At 43.2% G+C, this 22,780-nt stretch overlaps 2 protein-coding genes across 2 annotated transcripts; both read right to left on the minus strand.

Moving 5' to 3' along the window:
- Positions 1 to 1,128: 1,128 nt before the first annotated feature.
- Positions 1,129 to 10,318, minus strand: LOC309705409 (homeobox protein Dlx3b-like). Its single transcript, XM_082531222.1, has 3 exons — positions 8,394 to 10,318; positions 5,846 to 6,030; positions 1,129 to 3,733 (listed from the first exon to the last, which is right to left on the minus strand). Exons 1-3 carry the CDS (start codon positions 8,743 to 8,745, stop codon positions 3,287 to 3,289), a joined length of 984 nt encoding a protein of 327 aa, XP_082387348.1. The 5' UTR covers positions 8,746 to 10,318; the 3' UTR covers positions 1,129 to 3,286.
- Positions 10,319 to 10,421: 103 nt separating this feature from the next.
- Positions 10,422 to 22,406, minus strand: LOC309705408 (26S proteasome non-ATPase regulatory subunit 11A). The gene is made up of 13 exons (XM_082531221.1): positions 22,266 to 22,406; positions 21,454 to 21,555; positions 19,267 to 19,463; positions 18,751 to 18,808; positions 18,349 to 18,543; positions 18,115 to 18,259; positions 17,938 to 17,998; positions 16,307 to 16,369; positions 16,048 to 16,173; positions 15,891 to 15,926; positions 15,720 to 15,771; positions 13,602 to 13,745; positions 10,422 to 11,690 (listed from the first exon to the last, which is right to left on the minus strand). The coding sequence occupies exons 1-12, from the start codon at positions 22,354 to 22,356 to the stop codon at positions 13,603 to 13,605; spliced, it is 1,269 nt and encodes a 422-aa protein (XP_082387347.1). The 5' UTR covers positions 22,357 to 22,406; the 3' UTR covers positions 10,422 to 11,690; position 13,602.
- Positions 22,407 to 22,780: the final 374 nt, after the last annotated feature.

A 22,780-nucleotide genomic window follows, 5' to 3' on the forward strand; every position in this document is an offset into this window, starting at 1 on the left:
ATGATTGCGGTGTAGAATTGCATCATCGTCCGTGTTGGCAGGTTGAATTTCTTCAGCTGCCTCAGGAAGTACATCCTCTGCTGGGCTTTCTTAATGACGGAGGTGATGGTGGGCTCCCACTTCAGGTCCTGATGAATGCACTTGGTGCTAGTGATAAATCAGAGTCAGAATACTTTATTAATCCATCCATTTGCTTCCGCTTATCCTTTTCAGGGTCGCGGGGGGCGCTGGAGCCTATCCCAGCTGTCATAGGGTGAGAGGCGGGGTACGCCCTGGACAGGTCGCCAGTCTTGCTTTAATACTTTATCAATCCCAGAGGAAATTGTGTAGTCACAGTTGCTCCTAATGTATATGTTGAGGCTTTATGTATACTGAGCTGTTTTAGACTATAAGAATAGTTCTAACATTTTCCTCCATGTGACTTTAGAAGTAGTAAAATCTAAGCATTTGGTAACCAGGAAGGAGTGCAGAAATATGAAGATGCCAATGCTGAGCACAACAGAATGCAAGACAGGCATCATAAAATCTAGAAATGCATTTGAACTAATGGTGTTGAACAATGGAGGAAGATTATTTTATTTCGTGGGAGGTTACATTGCTCTGCATAACTTTCCTTGCCATTCCTTTTAATGTCGTGGTATTTCAGACAAAGTCACAATGTCATGTTTTCACTCTTCCTAGTAACATTGTTTGAAAGCATGCAAGTCTGTGTTCTTCTTCCTTGTCACACCCTCTTTTTGTTAGCTAACCCATGGGTTTGGTTGGTTAAGTGTAGCTTGTTTGTCACAGACACACACACACACACTAACTCTGCCACACAAACATTTCTCCTCCCCTTTTCAAGTGTGTGCCACATGAAAGCGGCGTACACCCGTCTCTCTCAGTGTCAGCGGTGTGTTATTAGCATCCAGAGACTCCAGAGTGTCTGCTGTGCTGTCACCTCCCACAGCCTCCTTTACACGCACCCTGCCTGTTTGTGTGTGTAAAATATATAGATGGGCGCAACCTGGATCTGCTGTCTGACTCACTCCGAGAGGCACACCAAGAGCGCACCGTCAGCACTACGCCTTTGTGTGTTTGGTGTATTCACGCGTAAACACGGGTAGAAATGAAAACACCAGCAGCAGATTGAAATACACAAAATAGTACATTTTATTTTCGGTTTGCTTTTTCAACTTTACAGAAAAAAAAGCTCCAAAGGCACAAACTGTTGTGCTACTTCATATCTACACTTGACACTATAAATAAAAAACCTGAGCACAGCACACTTCTGAAAGATTATAAACAGCTTGTTTTTAAAAATATTTTAGCACCAACTTGCTAGGAAGTGAAAGGCCAGGGGATTTTGTTTTGCTTTGTTTTTTAAAATAAAAAAAGTATTACTGAGCTAGCGAAAACACCAAAAGGCTTTAAAAGTGTGAGGAAATAACTAAAGTGATATAATCAGGGTTATCTTGGTTTAAGATTTAAAGAAAGGCCGGGCTATGATGTTTAAAAGATGTGGGAATTTATACTACAATGTGGTGAATTACGGCACTTGTAGGTTGTATTTTAAGCATTAGCATTTTTACAGCTTGGCTCAGGCTCAGCTGCCCTTAAACTTTTTGTAGCTGCGCACCAAACCTCTGTTGGAGGCATTTATTATTAAAAAAAAGATTAACTGAATAATATGTCTGTCTTTGGATATGCAACGCATATTCTGTGACCGGGAGTGGAGGATTCCAGCAGAGGAGTCAAACTCTGCTCAAGTATGTGTGTTCACTGTGTAGCAACAGTTAGCAGCTAGTTAGCTTAGCCTATCTTAACTTAGATTAGTTCTACTTATATGCTCTTATAAACTTTTTAAAACCCTACACTGCAACTTACGCCATAATCTGATGTGTGCTTCCTTATAAATACAACTATGTTTCGGATCAGCGCCACCTGCACTGACACTTGAGACCAGTATTGCCGATTCCTCCTCTGCGCTTCCAGCTACTTTCTCTTCTGTCTTAATTTTTTAAATTGACTCATCTTTTATCCCATGTATGATTTGCAAACAAGTCCACGTCTCCTATGCAAACTACAGGCAGCTGTGGCACTCTGCTTTTGATTGGAGCAATTACAAAGTGGTTTTTGATGCAACACCCCCTTTGTGACCAATTTCACCCGTTGGCTGCAAGCAACCTCCAGGACTCATTCGCCAACCAGATGGGGATTATATATTTTTCACAACCAATATGGCAGACTGCATCATGCCATGCACTGAAATTATGGGGTGGATTGAATATGAGCCACTTTTTAAAAGAGCATCTTTAAGTGTTTTTAAAACATATTTCAGCTAGTTTAGCTTTGTTTCTAACTAACTATATTGGCTAGAAGCAGCTATTCTGGCTTTTAGCCACTAGCCCCCAGAGGTGAGTTTAATACACTGCTCATACTCATGTTCAGATGCTGACTTTGTAGCTACAACCAGCAGCTGGTTAACCTGCCTAACCCTTGGTGTAAATACTGGAACAAGAGGTGCGGCTCTATCTGAAGGGGGGGGGGATCACTTTTAGTCTAAGCCAAACCTCTAAACTGAGAGCACAAGCTTTGCTCTTCACTTCCACACAAACCAAAACCACCTGTTTGCTTGTGTTGCTAAGTCCGCTTTGTTGTTCCACAGAGGAAAACAAGTTTCATTCCAGCAAATGTGAAATTACATGCTGGTAATTATTCTCCTCTGTTTCGCTGTTGCGTTGATATGTTATGCGTGTAATGGTCATCAAGCTGTCATATTCTTATTCTATATCAATTCCAAGCCCTGCGCTGAAATAGTGTGGCAGGCTTTCTTTTGATGGGCGACTTTCAGTAGTATTACCAGTTTTAGTGGAATAAGTCTGTCTAACTCCCCCTTACAGAAAGAAGAAACGTGTGAGGGAAATACTGAGCATTTCTATATTTTTCTGCATAAATATATTCAGAATTCAAATATTTATAAACAAAACATGAACTGTTATCAGTGATATTGAATATAAATGTCAGTCTCTGCACTAAAAAACCCATTTGAATCACCCCGGTCTCCCACAGTGTTGTGAGTTCACCTTGTGGGCGGTGGAGGGTAAATGAGGCCGACACTTGTTTTCAATCCACATTTGCAGCCTGTGTGACAACATGTGTTTCGGGTTTTTGCAGTTATGACTCGGATTTGATGATCACTGTCAGGTGTTTCTGCACACAGCACAGCTCAGAATCATCCAAAAAAAAAAAAAAAGCCCCAGGTGAAGCCCAGGACTCCAGTCGAAATGTTGTCCATTTTTCTACATCAGTAGACGGCTCCCATACTCTGTGTGGCCGACGGAGCAGTTGGTGGTGCGTGGTGCACTTGGCCTGACTGTGAGAGACCTAAGTGTGCACCCTGCTGTTGGTACCAGTTCTGGTGTGTGTACTCCCCCATATAGGCAGGTGGAGAATCCACCGGAGGCTGATGGGGAACCTGCCCCCTACTGGTAGGATCCAGCATTGCACTATTTTTGACGCTACCGTTGCTGACGTTTGGGTTGTTGCCGCTCCCGCTGCTGTGGTTGCTGCTGTTATTGTTACCATTGCTACTGTTGTTGTTTTCCCACACAGCTGGGGATGGAGGAGAGTTGCAGGCCATGGAGTCACTGGCGTCTGGACTGTGTTCAAGAGGAATATCACCGAGCGGAAACTCTCCGTTCTTGTAGAGCTTCTTAAACTTGGAGCGACGGTTCTGGAACCAGATTTTGACCTGAGAGGAAGAAGATAAAATGTTGAAGCAACTTAAATATTAGGATTTGTTTTTTGGCCACTAGTGTGTGACATATTGTAACTATATAGTTTGAGCATAGTTTGTAACTATAAAGTCTGAAATAGTAAAATATCCTTATTTGGCTTCTTGTTTGGAATTTCACTAGGATTGATACCATAAAGGTGTCACCTTGGTTTGGATTTTTTCCATCTTAGAATTTCGTATATTTTTGCCTTCACATGCAAAATCATCTATTTTATGCTTTTTAAAAAAAGCATCAAAATAACTACGACAGAAACAGAGCTATTGAAGTTTGCCTCAATAGCCGTTTTTGTGTTTGCTGTAGCGGGGAGGTTCAACTTTTGATGTTGAAACTTGTATTTCCAATCGACTAGCAGTGAATGTTTGCAGACAAGTCGGCATCTTCCACAAGAACTACAGGCGACTGTGGTAATCTGCTCATGACCAAGGCAATCACAAGGTGGTTTTAAGTGCATGCACCTTGTGACAGTTGTGGAATACACATTGTTCCTCCATGACCGGTTTCCACGTGACTACTGGAAAACTTATGTGAGAAATTTCTATTCATATTTTTCAAAACCAGCTGCCTATATTACGCATAATTGACTGGTAAGATTAGTCAGAGATATGGGTGCATTATAGTGTTAATCTAAGCCACAAGCAGAATGGGGAGAGTTTGAAGATAAACTTATTCTTCCTTCAACTTTCTATGCTAACTCTATAGCTAAAGCCAGCACCTAGTTAGCTTACCGTCAGTTTTTAATGTACCTATTTTCTTCTTTCTTTTTAGCACTGTTTTGCTAATCAAGTAGAATTTCTCTGCATAAATGTGAGTTTTCTCAGGCTTTCTAGCCAAAACATGCAGTAAAAAGCTTAAATAATCTAATTTCAGGCAATTTGTCTTAATTGTATGAATTACAGACAAGTTTAGCAGCTAGCTAGTAAACGCTATGTAGCATTTAGCTGCCGAGGAGGCAAAAACTGAGTTATATCCATTATGTGGCCAAGACAAAGTATTCCAAGTCTATTATAATGTTTGTTATATTTCATTAACCAGTATTTTAAAGAAATACAGATTTATATAATTTTTTTGAAAACTCACTGCCTTACTTAAATGTCTGTATCATTGCCTTAATCTCATCTCAAAGTCATTTCTAAAACACACCTATTCAACAGCTGTTACCAAATAAATCTTGATGCAGCTAATTTTTAAACAATAAATAAGCTTTAAAAAAAGAATGAGGCATATTAATTCTTGTTTAATGTGGACTTTAAAGAGATTGTTAACCCTATTATTCTTTTATTTGTCAGTGAATGCTTCAAATCATATTTCATGCTTTTTCAAGCTGAAGGGAACTGTGCTCATGTCTGTGTTTGCTTAAAGCTTGGGAATGTTACCCGAGCATGACGCAGTGCAATGATTTACAACAGCTGTGATAAAACAACTCACACCTCAAGTTTTGTCTTTTATCACTCAAGCACAGATAATACGTCTGCTAGTAAATCATCAGGGCACGGAGATTACGACAGCAAAAACCAGACTGACACACTGCAACAACTCGCAGCGCTGCCTACAGTCAAGGTCAGACGTTCAGTGTAGTGTATTTGTGTTCTCCTCTATTTTCATCTGGGGGAGTTTTAAAGCGTGATTTTTTTATACATTTCACATTTTTATTTCGGAGTGATTCCAGTTCAGTTTTTTGTAAATTTTATATATTGTAGCATCTTTATCTTCAAGTTTTGAGACCTCTGAAACTTTAGAGTACACCTCAAACACCTCAGCTTTCTGCGCTGTGAATCTTTGCATTCAGCTGACATCGCTGCTAAAAAGCCAGCATCACTGTCCATTCAGCTGCTTTCATTTCTCACGTCTCTGATAGTTCCACTGCTTTAGGGCCTTTTCAGTTTAGACCCTGGCTTACATATAAAATGACCTTAGGAAGCCAAATTTGAATGTGAAATACTATCAGTGCATCCATTTCACAGGACACTTCACATCCTTTCCGTGCTTCCACTTGGCCGGTACTTCCGATGCTTTTAAATTCTGCAAGTCATGACTGAACTGCAAAGTTATCACCCATAAAGTCTCACCTGCGTCTGTGTGAGGCCCAGCTGTGCAGCCAGCTCGGCCCGCTCTGGCAGGGCCAGATACTGGGCTGTCTGGAATCTCCTCTGCAGAACTGCCAGCTGGTAGCTGGAGTAGATGGTCCGGGGCTTGCGTACCTTCTTGGGCTTCCCGTTGACCAGCCTAACTTCCACGTCTGGTTCTTCTTTCACTGCAGTGGCGGCGAGGGAAAACAAAAAAGAAGTAAAAATACTGCAATATTTTAACTGACGTATTACCCTTTCACGCCTACGTTTCTCATACAATGAACTAAACTTGCATTGTTTTACTACAGGGCAGTTGGTGCAGAGAAGTTTTAGCACAAAAATAGCCAGAGCCACTGCAAACCCCGAAATTTCAAAGAAATTCCGCCAGCACTCTGAGCTTATAATTTTGGTCTGAGTGTCTCCCACAGCTGGGGAGGGAGACAGAGATTTATAGGTGCTTTTCATGTAGCCTGGAGGCCTGACTGTATACAACGCCGCTCATTTGTCCTGTTGTTATTCTTGTATCCTTTTTTGGGGGTCTGTCTTTAAATATACAACCCCTCGTTGTTTGTATTGGAAGAACGCATTGGGCGGCTCTGGTCCAGGACATAGTGTGAGTTATTTAGTAATAAGAAAGTCAGCAAATTGATCTTCGGCTCCTCCGGTCTGCAGTGTTCGACAAGTGAGTAGTAATAATCAATGCTAAATGAATCCCCATTGCATCATCAGTGTGTGTGATTTGTACAGGTGCATTGAATAAAGCAGCTTTTTAACAATAGTAAAGTACTGCATGCATGCCTGAATCTGAAAGGCAACTATTTACAAAGCAGTCTATGTTGACAGTTTTTTTACAAGCTATTTTAATTATAATAGGCTTAAAAACATCATTTTGAAATTGCTTTTCACGTGTAAGAGTTCCAAAAGAGACTCATTACATTCCACTCCAGTGTTTTTCTTGCAGGCTTTGTAGCCAAAGTGGGAGTTATTCTATGCTAAACTTTTATATTCTATATTAAACCCACACACTGTGGTTGTTTAAAAAGTCATGTGCTAGACTCCGTACTTTTGAAAGAGAATTTAAAGGATTTATAAAGGAGAATAAAATGTATTTAAAGAACCAGTTTATACTTTAAAAAAAGGTCTACATTTCTGGGCTGTGTTCAAATTCATTAATCGTTTGGTTACGGATGATAGGGTTTACATATTTGCACCTTTGTTTATTTATTTATTTTTCTGGGCGTGGCGACAGGCTTTGCGTGATAAGGAACCATGCACGTTGAATGATTCAAAGGCCAAGGCTGACTGACAAGTCGTGACACCTGATGTACGTGGCTGTGGGCCAAAGTCCCCCGGGGCCGTTTCCAGGAGTGAACTCCCAACTGGAATGCCAAAAACAGTACACCAGTCTGTCAAGCTTGTTTTTTCCCTGTAGTTTGCGCCGGCACACCTTCCAAGCTCTAAAAAGGAGCCCAAAGAGAAATCTTTCTTGTTTGTTTGTTTTGCACTCAAAGGGAAGTTACAGAGAACTCCCTTTATGGTTGTTGTTGAAAATGTTGACGTTGCTGTGCTATAATACCGACACGGGATCAGCACGTTGAGCCCACTGTGAACCGGTTGCGTGTTAACAAATGAGTCGTTCGCTGCTGATACCGGTGAGGTTGAAAAGTCACTGATTAGAGCTGGAACGTGGCTCCCATCCAAAGGCCTTCGGCCCGCTCGTCATTTCCCTATCAAAATACGATCTGAATCAGGTTCAAAGCAGTGATGATAAACAGGAGCGTTTTGCACCGAGGCTCTGCTCGCAGTGACTGAAGCTCACCGGTGATGATCCCCGTTTCTTCGAGGAATATATACCCATCACGTCATCCTGCCTCATAGAAACTACACTGATGCCTTAATTGTTTGTGATATCCCAGACAAGCTTCCCATTGATATGTTTATCGACGTTAAAGCTTAGATTTTTATAGACTTGTCTTTCCTTTTTTAAAACGTTTGGGACTTTTAAAACAAGGTAACACAAACTGTAGCACTCCATCAGCTGCATATGAACATGGCTGTTTTGTTTTGTTTTTTTTACTTTGTAGAGTTGAAGAACAGCTACTCTTCATAATATCTTTGTGAGTCTTCTTTCTTTCTTTACACAGACACGTTACAAGGTTATTTCTCAACAAAGTGATAGCCAGCGCCTCTCCCCGGAGCCCAGCACCATTGTGTGTGGGATTTTGCTCCTGCCTAATCATTTTCTCGTGATGAACAATAGAAAGTTATTTGAGAATCCGTTGAATGCTTCCACATATCTATGAAATGTGATGTGTGGAAAGTTGGACGCAGTGGAAAAATGAAAAACAAAAATAACTTTCTTTTTTTTCTCGTGCGTAAAACTCATGCGCAATTATTGGGTTCATGTGGCGAGACATGAGCTCTTGCCATACATCAGCCTCAGGTGGTCAGTGTGGCTTTGACAAAGATGGAGAGCAGCTTACGCAACAGTGCTTATCACATTTATGCTCATATTTTTTTAAAAATTTTCCGTTACGGGTGAACTTACCGCTGTCCTGCAGACTTGGCTGAACCTCCCTGTTGAATGCTCCGTGCTCCCTGTATGCTGCATGGGGGTAAGGGTACTCTGCCTTCCCAACGGGGTAGGCACCGCCGGGACCCATTCCGTTGAGGCTGTAGTGGTGGTATGCGTACGGGTTCATGTGCTGAGCGGAGTACGGCTGCTGTGCCGGGTAGAAATCCTGCGAGCCGTGGAGCGCGCTCTGACCGCTATAGAAGCCCATATCTGTGGAGGAGGACTCCGGCATGGTCGGGGAATCCTTGGAAGCCGAGATGGAACCACCGGCCACGGGGATGGAGGGCTTCTTCTCCTCGAAGACAGGTGAGGACTGCCCGTTCATTTTCAGGCGTTTATCTCGCTGTTGTCGTCTCAGATCGGGTTTGCTCTGAGCTCCGAAGCAGCACTGTTTGGAAACTCCTCACACAGTCTGAAGCTTGCGTTCCCAAACTCCCTTGACGCAGCAGCCAGGCTGTCCACCGTGGCGGCGCCCAACCCAACTAGAGCCCCTAATTACAGGGCGCGCCGAACTGAGCCAAGCCGAGCAGGACAGAGAGGAGTGGATTTCTCCTTCTCATTGGCTCGCCTGCTCGTTCCCTGCCTCTGCCCTGAGGCCAAGACAGCGCTGTCGCCTGTCTGGCTCCCTTCTTTTCCCCACATAAACCTCCAGTAAGCCTCTCCTAGGGCCTTCACCAGAGCGCGTAAATAGCTGGCAGGACTTACTCAAAAGTCCTTATTTTATCTACCTCGAAATATATTCAAGTTAACATAGAGAACCGTGAGCAGAGCAGATAAAATATGTAGCTACTAACCAAACTATGCGTAATGGTGTTGCGATAAGGAGTGTTAACGCATTAACGTAATAGTGCTGCCTCCCATTTAAATGCAAATAGAGCCAGGTGCTGTTTAAGAACACGTTGGGAGTTATTTACAGTTAATCAAGGCTCGTCGTTTTCTTCTTTTACATGTGTCAATGTGGGGCCCCGGGCTTCTGCTCTGCCTGGGATGGGGGGAGAGAAACGGCCAGCAACAAACCTACTACAAGTTTTGAGTGCATGTGACATTCCCGAGAGACAATACAGGAGGATAATGGTAAAGCTTCCTTGCAGTACCTCAGTTTGAAGTGAAACAGTACAAAGTGCTATAGTTTGCAGTAATAGAGGGAGCTTGTTAAAAACTGAATGCTAATTTGGCTTTTTGCATACACAAATTACCATCTCCCTCACAGGCTCTTTGATCGAATAACACTGAATCTCACCACCAGGCGTCGCTGTTGAGACTACAGGGGTTTTTAATGAAAACGCTTTCACAACCGGCCTGATGTAATAGAACTGTTCTTACCTCTAACCAATAACCGCAGGATTTGTTCACAAGTTTAACACTTTTAACTGTGAAGCTCCCTCTTTTAGGAACACATGTAAACCACATACTTGTTTCTTTTTAGCTAACTATGTTAGCAAGTTAGTCTTTACTTTTAGCTAACTATCGACTTTAGAATGCATGTTTGCCAACCTGAAACTGTTACTGTATCTATTCGTATGTTTCTTGGTTAACCATTCTTTGCTTTAAAGAAAACATCTTAACCATTTACTGGTTTTCCTTAGTAACAGAAATATACTTGAGCTTGCACCGAGTTTTCTCTAACTGCTCATAAACACATTCAACCTGAATTGTAGCTACTGTAGTCATTTCCATATTCATTGCTATTAATGTATCAGCTACCTTTAGCTAATTATACATTTCTTTATTGGAATTAGTAAAAGCAGATTTTGTAACCACTGCCTTTGATTGTATAGCCTTCTTCACATGCTAGCTTTTACATGGCTCACCCAGAAGATGCTCAGCAGACTCCCCTTATAATTAACTGAACAACTGTGTTCTTATCAATATCATTGGTTGACAGTTAGTTTACTACAGGCAAGTAAACAAGTTAAATGTCATTTTCAACATACTACCAAAGTTGCTGGAACAATAAAGAGTGAATGGGTGATTATTCCCAGTGTTGTAAAAGCACACCGCTTGCAGGTTTGACTTTTTTATTAGCATTTTTCTTTCTCTATGTCATATATGGTAAACCTTTGAGTCCTTGCAAAATTAAGTTCCCAGAAATGTACAGCTTTATTTTCTTCAGCAAAGCCTGCCCTTTTCTGCACAACCGACTCATCATATCTCAGAACACAGAGTTCACCATCAAGTCATATCTTAAGCCTCAAAAGCTCTTCATGTGACTGACCGAGCTCTCAGTGGCAAGGTATACTCTGTTCTTATGGATTATAAAAAAAGGGGAACAGTGTGAATACATCATCAGGCCTGGGATGAACAGAGGCGCTTGGCAATGTTATATACAAACAGGAGGTGGGAGTGCAGAGGGGAGGAGAGAGGAGGGGGTATTGGAGACCCCAGCATGGTGTGATGACTGTTCTCCCCTTTTCCTGTGGCATGGTCCCAAGTGGACAGAAGAGCAATTCCCTGTATGGTCCACAAATCCCAGAATGCCTTGTGAGTGAGCGAATGAGCACACTTAGGGTGAAAACGTTAAAGGGAGAGGGTGGCAAAAGTTGTGGTAAGGAAAGAAGGGCTGTTTGATGTCCTGTGGACAACACGGGGTCCATTTTTCACAACAACAGATAAAATTCAAATGTTCGGTTTCAGGGTTGGCTGGAAAATTAAACAGAGCAGGTAGAATTCAGATCTACCTACCAACCAACCCACCTTCACCCTTTTTTACACTCTGAGAACAGATCAAACATTTGTGTGTGTGTGTGTGTGCGTGTGTGTCTGTTTATAATACATTTATGTATAAGTGCTGTATATGTATTCTTTACTGGTATTTTACAAGATTCCCTGATGGCCAGCGCAGAGAGAAACAGGAACCAAAATAAAAACTAAACAAAAGGGAAAAGGAAAAGAGGCTCATCCAATTTTACATACAGTAAAAATCAGTGGTGGGAGAAAAGAAGAAAGGCGCAGTGCCTGGATTTGTCCATAGGGAGGAGCACTTTGTGTCTGATCAACCCCAATTAGATTGGAAGGAAGAGACAGTGACAGGAGGGGCGGGAGAGCAGAGGGCTGAGGGAGGGCCAGGAGGAGCGGGCAGTCCACCCTGTCAGTTTGCTGTTCTGTTGGGTCATCTTCAGTGGGGCAGCTGGTTGTTTTGCTTGCTGGGTTGTTGAGTGTTTTGTGATCTCCTCATCCTTCTCCCCTCGTCCCTCCCGGGTTGAAGTGAAGCAATCGACAAAGGTCAGACTGGCCCACGTCACTCCAGACAGGAGGACAGATGGTGTCACTCTGAGAAGAACCATAAAGACAAACAAGACAGAAAAAATGATCAACAGACACCAGGATGAGGTTAGTTTATGTTTGCCTTACAGGCAGCAGGACACACCGCACTCGGGACCAGGCTAGCTGCTTCTGATTTACAGAGCAGACAGAAACCGCTCTTCTTTTTTCTGTGCTACGTGCTGAACATTGGATTGGGCACGTCGGGTGATGGAGGGATCAGACAGCTACCTACAAGGATTGAGGACGGACACACGCTTTTTAACCTGTCACCTACATACTATTGTGCCAGTGATAAAGTCATTTATAAAACCTCTGGACCTGTTACAGCAGGAGTTGTGCTCAACCTGTCACACACGTGACCCAGTACACAAAAACTCAGCTAAAGATACAGAACCAGAATCCTGGCTGCACAAACACACACAAAAAAACACAATCAAGAACAAGCAGACCTTCAAATATTTTGTAATCTTAACTTCATTGTGTGCAAAAAATCTCTCAAAAATATGTCTGAAAATATCATTTGAACAGCTTCTGATGAATAAACTGCAAATAAACAAAGCACGTTTGTAACCCAGGTCCTTGTTCAGCAAACCTGTACGCCATGAGGAGGAAACCCTGGCTCAGCGCAGCCACACCACCGTGTACCTTCTTCATATATCTCCCTCCAGGAATTTGCTGACATTTGTTATTCTTTATGAGTGCTAGGATCCTTATTCTTCATACTGAGACAGTGATTTTTATTCTCTCTGTGATAAATTTAAAAACTGCAGTGAAAAAGTAGCCGGTAATACACACGAGGAATCAACACAACAATAGTTGTAGTCTGCATCGCTGTGTGTTTTCACAATGAGGCAAAACTTTATTTATATAGCACCAAATCACAACAACAGTAGTCTCAAGGTGCTTGAGGTAGAGATTTTCTGCTGAAGCATAAATCTGCAGTTAGTGACACTGGTGACTTTTGCTTTTTCAGCAGTTTTTAATGACAAGTTTAAAAATTTACAATCGTTCTATAAGTGTGTATTTACGTGTTTGTATTATTACTGAACTACAATAACTCAAAGAATGGACTATTTTGACATCGTCGTGTACAAAGTGTTTTGAAATGCATAAATGAAACCTGGTTTTTTGTTCATTTTAGGAAACATAAAAAAAGGAAATCATCAAAAAATATTTGACTTTAGCCGTGTTTTCTCCTGCTGCGTCGCATATCAGTCTGTATTGACTGAAAAACCCGCAAAACATTAATTAATTATTCAATCAATTTTCATCAGCTACCAGAATAATTGATGAAATCATTAAATCCTGGAGAACTATTCACTCAAACGATTCCCAATCTTACCTGTCAAAACACATTTTAAAACCTTTAAATCTCATCTCGTCGTCCATCAGTCCAAAACTCCAAAGAGGCTCAGTTTACAGCGATGAGATGGAGGTGAAGCAGTAAACACTCACACTAAACCGCTAACTACAGGACCTTCAACTCGCTGTGAGTCAATAATGATCATGCTGAAGGCAAACACCACACCCAGACTCACAGTTGGCAGGTGAATACGAGTTATGTGACAGAAAGAGACGGCAGCGGCATCTAACTGAACCCCTGGTTCTGATCTTTAATTCAGTAACAAACAGGCTGACGGAGGTTTTCTATACCTTACAGTAAACAGGTCAGAGTCACCACAAATAAGCTCCGAGGTTTCATTTTTACAGGATTGGTCTTGGCCTCCTTTAAATCTGCAGAGCCAGACACACATTTTACTGATTCATGGATTCCAAATATTTAGAAATTAAAATAAAATTCATACTTTGGAGAGTAAATCACTTTATTGTGTAGTTACTTCATCACTGCTCAAGACTGCTGGAATGAAGTAAAAGCATCTTTCTACAGTGCATGTGAATGATCTCAATCAGACTCACCTTATGTAAGCTTCTTGGCTTTGTTGTAGAGAGAGTCCACCACTTTGCTCATGTTCTGAATGGTCTCTAGTGCCGCCTCGTACGTCTTATCCACCACCGGCTCATCAAACACAATCAGGACGCCTTCACCTTGGTCCAAAATACCTGTGGAGTAGGAAGGAGTGAAAGCAGGAAAGAGCCACAAAACATCATTATTTAAAGAGGAAAACACTCGTACACAGTGATGTATAGAAGACCTGCATCAGGACTGGGACTGTGAGTGAACGTTATAAACCATACTGCACAATTAAATTCTATTTTTAAAAAAGACCTTTGATCAGGGACAATTAATGTTTGAACATAAATAGACAGCCGTCAGCTGATCGGAATATTTGCGGGCTTCTTGTTAAACTTTCGTAAAACTGCTTTAGTTGTTATATATATGCAAAAATATGCAAAGGTCAACAGTTATTGAGCTACTCTACCTGTAGCTTAAAATATTGTCCCAAGGACTTTGCTTAAGCAAAGAAAACTTAGTGTATCAGATATCCACTTTATATACCTCGCTCAAGAATCAAAGAACACTTGTAGCATCAAGTCAGTTAAACTTGTGGGACATTGATGTGAAGTAGCAGAGTTTCAGCTGATTAACAGCAACAATGAGACAACGTTCAAAACAGGACTGGTTTTACAGCTGGAAGACATTTTATCCTTTCTCATCTTTCACTAGTTTTGCATTTGGCTAAGGTGACCGTCACCACTGGTAGCATGAGGCGATACCTGAACCCTGCACGGGTAGTCCAACTACTCCAGGATGGTAAATGGTAAATGGACTGGTTCTTATATAGCGCTTTTCTTCTCTTCTGAGCACTCAAAGCGCTTTACACAACTTGTGCATTCACCCATTCACACAAGCACATTGTTCTAAGTAGCATTCACCCTCCGATGGATGCGTCGGAGAGAAATTTGGGGTTACTACCTTGCCCAAGGATATTTGGCATGCAGACTAGGGGAAGCCAGGAATCGAACCACCAACCTTCCGATCAGTAGATGACCTGCTCTACCGCCTGAGCTACAGCCACCTCATTGTCAGAAGGTTTGCTGTGTCTCCCAGGACAGTCTCAAGAACATGAGACTGTGGAGGCTGCAGGACACAGACAGTTACTCTGGGAGAGCTGGACAGGGACGTAGAAGATCCTCAACACATCAGCAGGATCAATACCTGCTCCTTTGTGCAAGCAGGAACAGGATGAGCACTGCCAGAGCTTCAAAGTGAACTCCAGCAGCCACAGGTGTGAATTTGTTTGACCAAACAATCAGAAACAGACTTTGTCAGGGTGACCTGAGGGCCCGATATCCTCTAGTTTTCCCTGTGCTCACTGCCCGACACCCTGGACTCCGACTTGCATTTGCTGTAGAACAGCAGAATTGGAAGGTCTGACAATAGCAATCTGTACAGGTGAGAGCAGGTTTACCCTGAACACCTGTGACAGGCGTTAAAGGGTCTGGAGTAGCCATGGAGACGTATCCCGTCTGTAACATCGTTCAGCATGACCAGTTTGGTGGGTCAGTGATGGTCTGGGGAGGCATATCCATGGAGGGACACACATAGTTCTACAGACACCCCGACTGCTGTTAGGCAATAGGATAGAATCCTTGGACCCAGTGTAAGACCCTACTCCCATGCTGGTCCTTGGTTATTGTTGGTGCACGAAAATGCCCAGCCTTATATGGTGAGAGGATGCAGGAAGTTCCTGACAGATAAAGGAATTGATACCACTGACTGGCCTCCATCCTGGCCTGACTTAAATCCAACAGAACACCTCTGGGACATTATGTTCTGGTTACATCTCAGACTGTCCAGGAGCTCAGTGATGCCCTGGTCCAGATCTGGGAGGAGATTCTACTGGACACCATCCATCATCTACAGTACCATTCTGAGCTACTATTGTGGCATTTTGGCAAAATGGACAAGCCCACTCCATCATTTATTACTTGTGTCTTTGAATTCAGCCCTGTGTAGGTTGATCGTTTTTATTTCCATCAAACCATGTGGCATCCTTTCATTCCTAAGACATTACACCACCCATATCATGTACACAACCCAAGTATTCATTGACAAAAAACGCTCACACGTACCATGAAACTTCGAATCCAAGATCATTTGTGATAATTTCCTCTCCACGTCTCCCTGCAAGACAGACACAGCATGAGTGCAGCGATCACAATATAAACCTTTTGGAAATACTTAAAGCAGGCAACTGGTGCATAATGAAAATGAAATACTAACCAGCAAGAGCAAAACCTTACCTTAGAGAGTTTGATGAGGGAGGAAATGTGTGCTATCTGTCAGAGAAGAGAATACGAGTGCTTATAAACACTAAGCAGTAATCAGCGCACTACACAGGTAGCTGTTATTCTATATGAGCCATGTTCATATCTGTCAGAAGTGACTGGAGAGGATTACCTGGACCCTGGAGAATGGCTCGATGACCCTGATGAGGTTCTGCTCCAGCAGGTTATCATACAGCTTGGTCAGGTGGGTGCTGATGATGGGATCATCCCGCAGCTCTGCTTTGTACTCTGTTAGTGCCTGGGGAGGGGAAGTAGAGGGCAAATGACAGGAGGGGGTTCAAATATTATTACAACTGAAAATGTAACCCACACAAACCAGTCTACTAACCACAATGTCAAGGAAAAAGTCATCAAACTCTACATACACTCACCTTTTCAAAGTCTGCCAGCGACCGGTTCTTGCTGGCTTGTGCCACACATTTCAGCGAGTCTGTCTGTGGGAGAGAAAGAGAGGGATGGATAACAGTAGAGTCAACATGATCGAACAGCTTTTACTGACAGATACTGGACACAAAACAACCAAGTGTTCACAAATATACAGTAAATCCTGCAGAAAGCCGTCCATTTGGGGTAAAATGGTTACTGTTGCCACGGCCGCCCATTCTCACACAGCATATTATGCAGCTCATGGTGCAAAGTGAAGATCACGTCTCTGCAACTCTACTGGAGGGATGGAACGTCATGCTTCCAAAACACATTCCCTCATTTGCTGTTGTGCAAACGCATCGGTCCAAAACCTCCAACAGGTGTTCAGCTGGGGTGAGATTAAGCAGCAACATGTGGATGCTACAAATACCAGGCTTATTTACATGTGTTTGTGCTACAACCACAAACACGGTTAACTGGGTCACTTCTGGCTCCAAAAGAAAGTAATTCAAAAGCAGACTTAAGCAATGCTAGCCCATCACTAAGGTCGTGTCCAAATTCATGAGGCCTCCTGAGGCCGCATTTGTAGACCGATTACGTCACAGCGACGCGCCGAAGGCTGTCCAAATTCGTAGACTCCTCCGAATGCAGCCGACAAATGCGTCCTCCTTTTCCCCGAATTTGAAGGATGGGTCGGGTGTGTCCTTCGTGGCCTACCATATCCCAGAATTCATAGCGCGGCCCAGCCAAACTCCAGTTTCCAACAATGGCGGTCGCTACTAAGTTTTAAAATTACTCATACTAATCTTTCTGGGTCACAAAATAAACTTTTAACATATTTTCAGGCGAGAAAGTAGTTGTGTAAACATCAAATATCTGCTCGGTTTATCAAGATATCCCATATTTGCAAAAGTGCTTCGACGTTTTCGGAGGCGTCTGCTACCCACCAGCTCGACAGCTAGCCGGGAGCTCGAGGGTCACTGATGCGGCCGAGAACGGCACAACTCCCGGCACATCATTTTCAGATCATCGCGGACTATCGCTGCTCGGGTTAAATGTAATATATAAGTCACTTAGACAACCTAAAAATGTTATTGTTGGGCTTTTTTCAGTGTTTTGTTTGTTTGTGAGTAAATCGGTTTGGCTGAGATTAAAGTTATTAGATTAGATTAAATAAAACTTTATTAATCCCCCGGGTGGGTTCCTCCTTGGTTTTTACACAGCTGACTAAACGTCAAACAGAAAACTGATTAAACAGAAGTATGAGACAGTCGAGAATTTACTCCAGTGTACCGTTATATTTTAGACAGCAAGGAGCAGGCGGCGGAGTTTATTAAACTCCACCAAGACACCAATCAGAAGGCTAGACCGTCCAATTTCACGGCCGTTTACTTCCGGCCTACCCAACCTTCTGAGGACCCGGCCCATGTAGACCGCGAAGGCCGGGTCCTCAGGAGGATGCAGCCCATGAATTTGGACACGACCTTAGTCCATCTTTATCTGGATTACAGGACCATGCACAGAGCAATCCAAAGCTCCACATCCTTTTTGAAGTCTGGCTAGGATAGAAATAACAGTTCCAGGCAAAGTCTATTGTATTTTAAGTAAAATAAAAAGTTGAAACAAAGAGTGATACCTGTCTGCCGGCATACCGCAGAGCTAGCTTGCCGCTAATGAGGGCCTGGACATCTTCTGGCCTGAGGCAGAGAAGCAGATATGTCAGACACAGCATGGCGACCCCTTTGGAAACAGAGTTTTGTATTTCCAGTAGCTGTATTAACCTCTAAAGGCCCCAGTGATGTAGAGCACTTACGCATTGAGCATGATTTTGCAGAGCAGCATGTATTTGAGGGCTGTGATGGCTCGGGGGCTGTCGATGGAGTCGTAGCCCTCGAAGGCCTCGTAGAAGTAGGAGTAAGCCGTCTTCCAGTCTTTCTCCTCCGCTGCATGAATGATCCCTGGAAACACGTGAGCACATACAAATGTCAAGCTGGCAACGCTGCACAGACGCGCATTTTGATTTGTTTCTTGCTTTTACGAAGGGTACCTGACTGCATGTCTAAAGCTGCTTGTAGTTTGGGCGGGCAGTAGATGGCGTTGGCGGTTGTCCTAGCAGACGTGAGGGCTGCGCGGGCCTTGGGCAGGTTACTGAGGGCGTGGTATGTCTTACTCTCCAGCAGCTGAACCTCCACTAGCAGGGCCTTATCATCCATCTTCTTGAGCTCCTGCAGCAACTGGGAGCCTGGAGAAAGAAGACATGCAGTAGAGTCAGATCTCAGCGTGAGATTCTTCTTCAGACAGGCGGAAAACCTGGAGTCCTTAAATAAGGACTAAAACTGTTTTAAAAAATAGTTTTATAGAACACTAATATGTTTTCTGCAAGTTGTACACACAAGGTTTGTCTTGTCAGGCAAATTAAAAACTGAAATGTGAGGAGATTTTCACCCACCAAGCTGCAGAGCCTCCTGGTAGCACTTTGTGTCGAAGTACAGTGAGATGAGTCGAGCCTGAGGAGAGAGGAGAGGTTATTTCTCCCCCTGAATGTAAACCTGAAAAACTGTTAATTTCTGCTGATAAGAACATCCTGGGATATGTAAAGGGTGATGAGCTGGGTTCCTTTGCTGCTCACAATCCAGATTATTGAGATTTAGTTTGTAGCTCTGCTATATGTTATTATTAGGTTCCCATGGGTAAAAAAATAAAGTGCTGTACAAATTAAGTTATTATTATTACTCTCTGGGTGTCTTCCAATCCTGATCCTGGTCTTCTTCCTGTTAAAAGGGCGTTTTTCCTTCTCACTTTTTCTTTCCCACAAGAAAAGACTAGACTATAATAAAAAAGGGAACTAAACACATCCGCCTGTTCACAGAGCGTTACTGCTCGCCCAAATAAACGTGAAAGGTAAAGACCCGGCCACTGAACAAAGTGATCAGTGCAGTTGAGGCATAACGGCAGCACATCTCACCTCTAGCGCCTGTCTGAGGAAGGTCCTCTTCTCAGCCTTGGCCCACTCTATGCATTCAAGGCAGAGCTCTACCTCCTGACCCGTGGCAGCCTCCATGTCCAGGAACAGGTCCAGCAGGGAGCGGACCAGCCGGGCTGCCTTGGCCTTGGAGATGGAGTTGAGGAAGGGCCGGACATATTTTAGCAGCCCCCCGAGCTCTGAGAAGAGGATAAATAGAAAAAAATTATTTATCTGGGCAAATAAAAACAAACTGCAATTTCAGAAAAAGGCAACTTCAAACTGTTTTCTCAGTAATGGAGGAAAAAGCTAAGTCTGTTACTTTTAGATTTCAATAAAGCCACATGTCTTATGATTCATCTGTAAGTCACAAACCTCAATGTTTTCTGTCTTTGGACTCAACCGACAACTTAAAAGAATGGCCTGTGTCATTCACTGCTGCCAATAAAAATACAAACTCGATCCTTTAAAGTCCTCAGCAGTTGTCAGCATTCAGGTCTTTCAGGTCATTCAACATCGGACACCTACACCCAGGCGACCCAGCAAAGGTTGATCAGACCCCAGCCTGCATCCCAGCAGCAGCCACCCATGGATCAGTCCTCTTTATCCACAGCCACCTTGTGGCCTTCTCTGTGGCTTCACCTACAGACCAGAAGGCGCTCTTCCTAGCCACTCCTGTTAGGCCCAGTTGGTTTAGGACTTTGCAGAGTGAGCACCCTGCAAAGCCTCTGCAGCCCACCTCTCTACTAGCTCCTGGCACGTTTCCTTTCATTTGCCTCTTCCATATGTTCTTCCCTGGATCAGTCATGGCAGATTTCATGGCAAAAATCAGTCACCTTATGTTGACCTCATTGTGAAAACGTCATGGAGTTAATGACAGATGTGAAGGAGATTTTAGGTTCTCCTTAAAGGCTTTAGACAAAGAAAGCCTCACAGGGGACAGTGAATTTTGATGTTGTGGGTCTGAAGTGTTCAAACTACTTTGTCCCAATGTCGAACTACAAAAAGCACAGTTTCAATGCCTATATTATCATAGTCGGTGTTTTATTCTGGTTACACAAACAAGGAAACTCAAACATACCACTTCATTAGCAGTCAAATCAAACAGCTGTATTAAGAAATGCTGCTCACGTAATCTCTTTTCTGCTACCATTAGCCACATGAACTTTTTTCTTATAAAGGCTTTCATTATCTCAGCAGTCAGTTAATTAATGATCACCCTAAAACATGGCAAAAATTTCACTTTTATCGTTTCAAATGAAGTTTCTTTCAGTTGCTGCGTCCACAGCAGCTGGATCTACATCCTTGACGTGATTTTCTTCCCACTTCCTGACACAACCCTCGCAGGTATTTATAACTCCTCCTGGTCTCGAACCCAGGACCTGTCATGTGTTAGATGAATGTAAACATTTACACTACAGAGCCCACCACCATCATATTTAATACAATACCAAACAATTTCATAGCAAGCTGATTTCACGAAGGTTCAGAATTCAGCTGTGGGTGTTCAAGACACAGGCCTGTCAGTATACTAGGAAGTGACAGAACTCATTGACATGATCGTCTTCGTCACTTATATATTATACTTCTGCATCAGATCTACATCACAGCTTACATTAAAATTCGAACCCAATTGTTTCCCGCAGAAGCCTAACTCAAGCTTCAGTAGTGTTGCCTATTTGCTTCCCTGAACAGCGAGTTTTATCAAACCTAGCTGTGACCTGTGTGACACCATTATGTCCAGAGATCTGGCATCTGCCCATGTCAGCCGGGAAGCCTGTAAACATGTTGGTCATTCCAGTCCTGCTCACACTGAGAGGGCAAAAATATAATTTTTCATCCAGTCTCTTTGCCTTTCAGTGGTCCAGTGAATCCATAACTAAAGGGGGTAATGAAGGAAGCAATGAAACACCTTTCCTAACTTCTGGTTCACTTCATTCACTCACTTATGAACCTTTCTTAGCAAACCTGATGATTCAACCAAACCCCTAGACCAGAACAAACTCCTAGGACACACAACAATCGTACTTGATCAGGTTTTTCAGGAGTTTGCTCAAAGGTTTCATCAAGACGCCCAAACAAGAGTTGGTTAAAGTTGGTTTCCTATTGGTCTAGCTGCTCAACATTCACAACGTATGTAAACAAATCATAAACAGTGTGTTAAAAATCAGGACACTGCGTTGTGTTTACCTGCGGCCTGTCCCGTCTTCGCCAGCAGCCCCCCCAGCTCCAGGATGCTCTGTTCTTTGACACGCACCGCCTCCTCATCGCTGTCCTGGACGTCCCGCTTCACTACAACACACATAATGATGATGTCATCTGATCCGTGTTAACGTGAATCACCGCGATATACAAACAGTGAAAATGCAGATGTCCCATTACCACTCCGTCTCTTAACGCTACAAGATATAGCTATCATGAGCGGAATGAGGTGGGTGGCGAGCAGCCAAGAGGCTCCAGACGCTGCGAAATACCGGAGCTGTCACAGTGAAACAATAAACGGCATTGGCGACTAAACCGCTAAGCCTTTACAAACGACAGAAAGAATCACAACCCCGCACTGACATGCGTTATGATTAAGACGGTGATATTAGGCAACAAACTCATTTTCACTTAAGTTTCTTTGTCGGCCTGTCATCTGACTAGACAAGGGATAGCTGCTAACAACGCTGGCTGCTAGCTAACATTAACTAGCCAGCTGTCACCCAAGTCACTGTCAAATGAATGAGCGGGGTAGCTAACATTAGCTTGTCTAATAAGCTAGCCGGTATATTGCTAGCCGGCTAGCCCGCTGCTGCTGACTCACTGTGCAAAGCAGTCGGCAAAAAGACACGGGCAGCACTGAGCTAGCTAGCTCGCGTTAGCTTAGCCGCTACCTAGCGAGCAAAGAGCAAGCCTGGCTAACTGAGCTGCTCCAGGACTGATGGAGCAAAGTAAAAGGCTCTGTGTCTACTCGTGAAATAACTTTCTCTCTAGCGCCACGTTTTGCGGAATATATTTACCTATTGAATGTAAGATATCAATAGAGGCATTCCGGTCTGTTCCAAGAAGAGACTGTGCTCTCTGAAACTCAGCCACTGCCGCGGCTGCCATCTTTCCTCTGCCTGCCTCCGCTCCACTTGGCTGGTGGTTTTCCGGTCAGGTCGTTCACAGGGTTGGAACAATGTCTCCCTCTACAGGTCGCGCTCAGTACTACGCTGGGAAACGGCGCTTGGAAAAGTTTCACGGCATATTAAGCTCTAACAGCAATGCACAGCATTAACTGTCTCATTTGTTAATTATGTTTTAACAATTTTTAACATACATGTTTCCTCCAGTCATTAATGCAGAGCGTTAATGACTGGGGCTGCAGAGCCTCAACGAGGCCATTTCTGTGGCAAGTTTTTATAAAAATGCTGAGGAATGGGTTTTTACGCAGCAAGGGAAAGACTGTATATTAAAGATGGACACATATTCCAGTTTTCAAACCAATGCGACGGGGCTTTAAACCCCTTTCTATTGTGCAAAAAACACATCA

This window comes from Aulonocara stuartgranti, assembly GCF_965226115.1.
Source record: "Aulonocara stuartgranti genome assembly, chromosome: 4".
NCBI lineage: Eukaryota > Metazoa > Chordata > Actinopteri > Cichliformes > Cichlidae > Aulonocara > Aulonocara stuartgranti.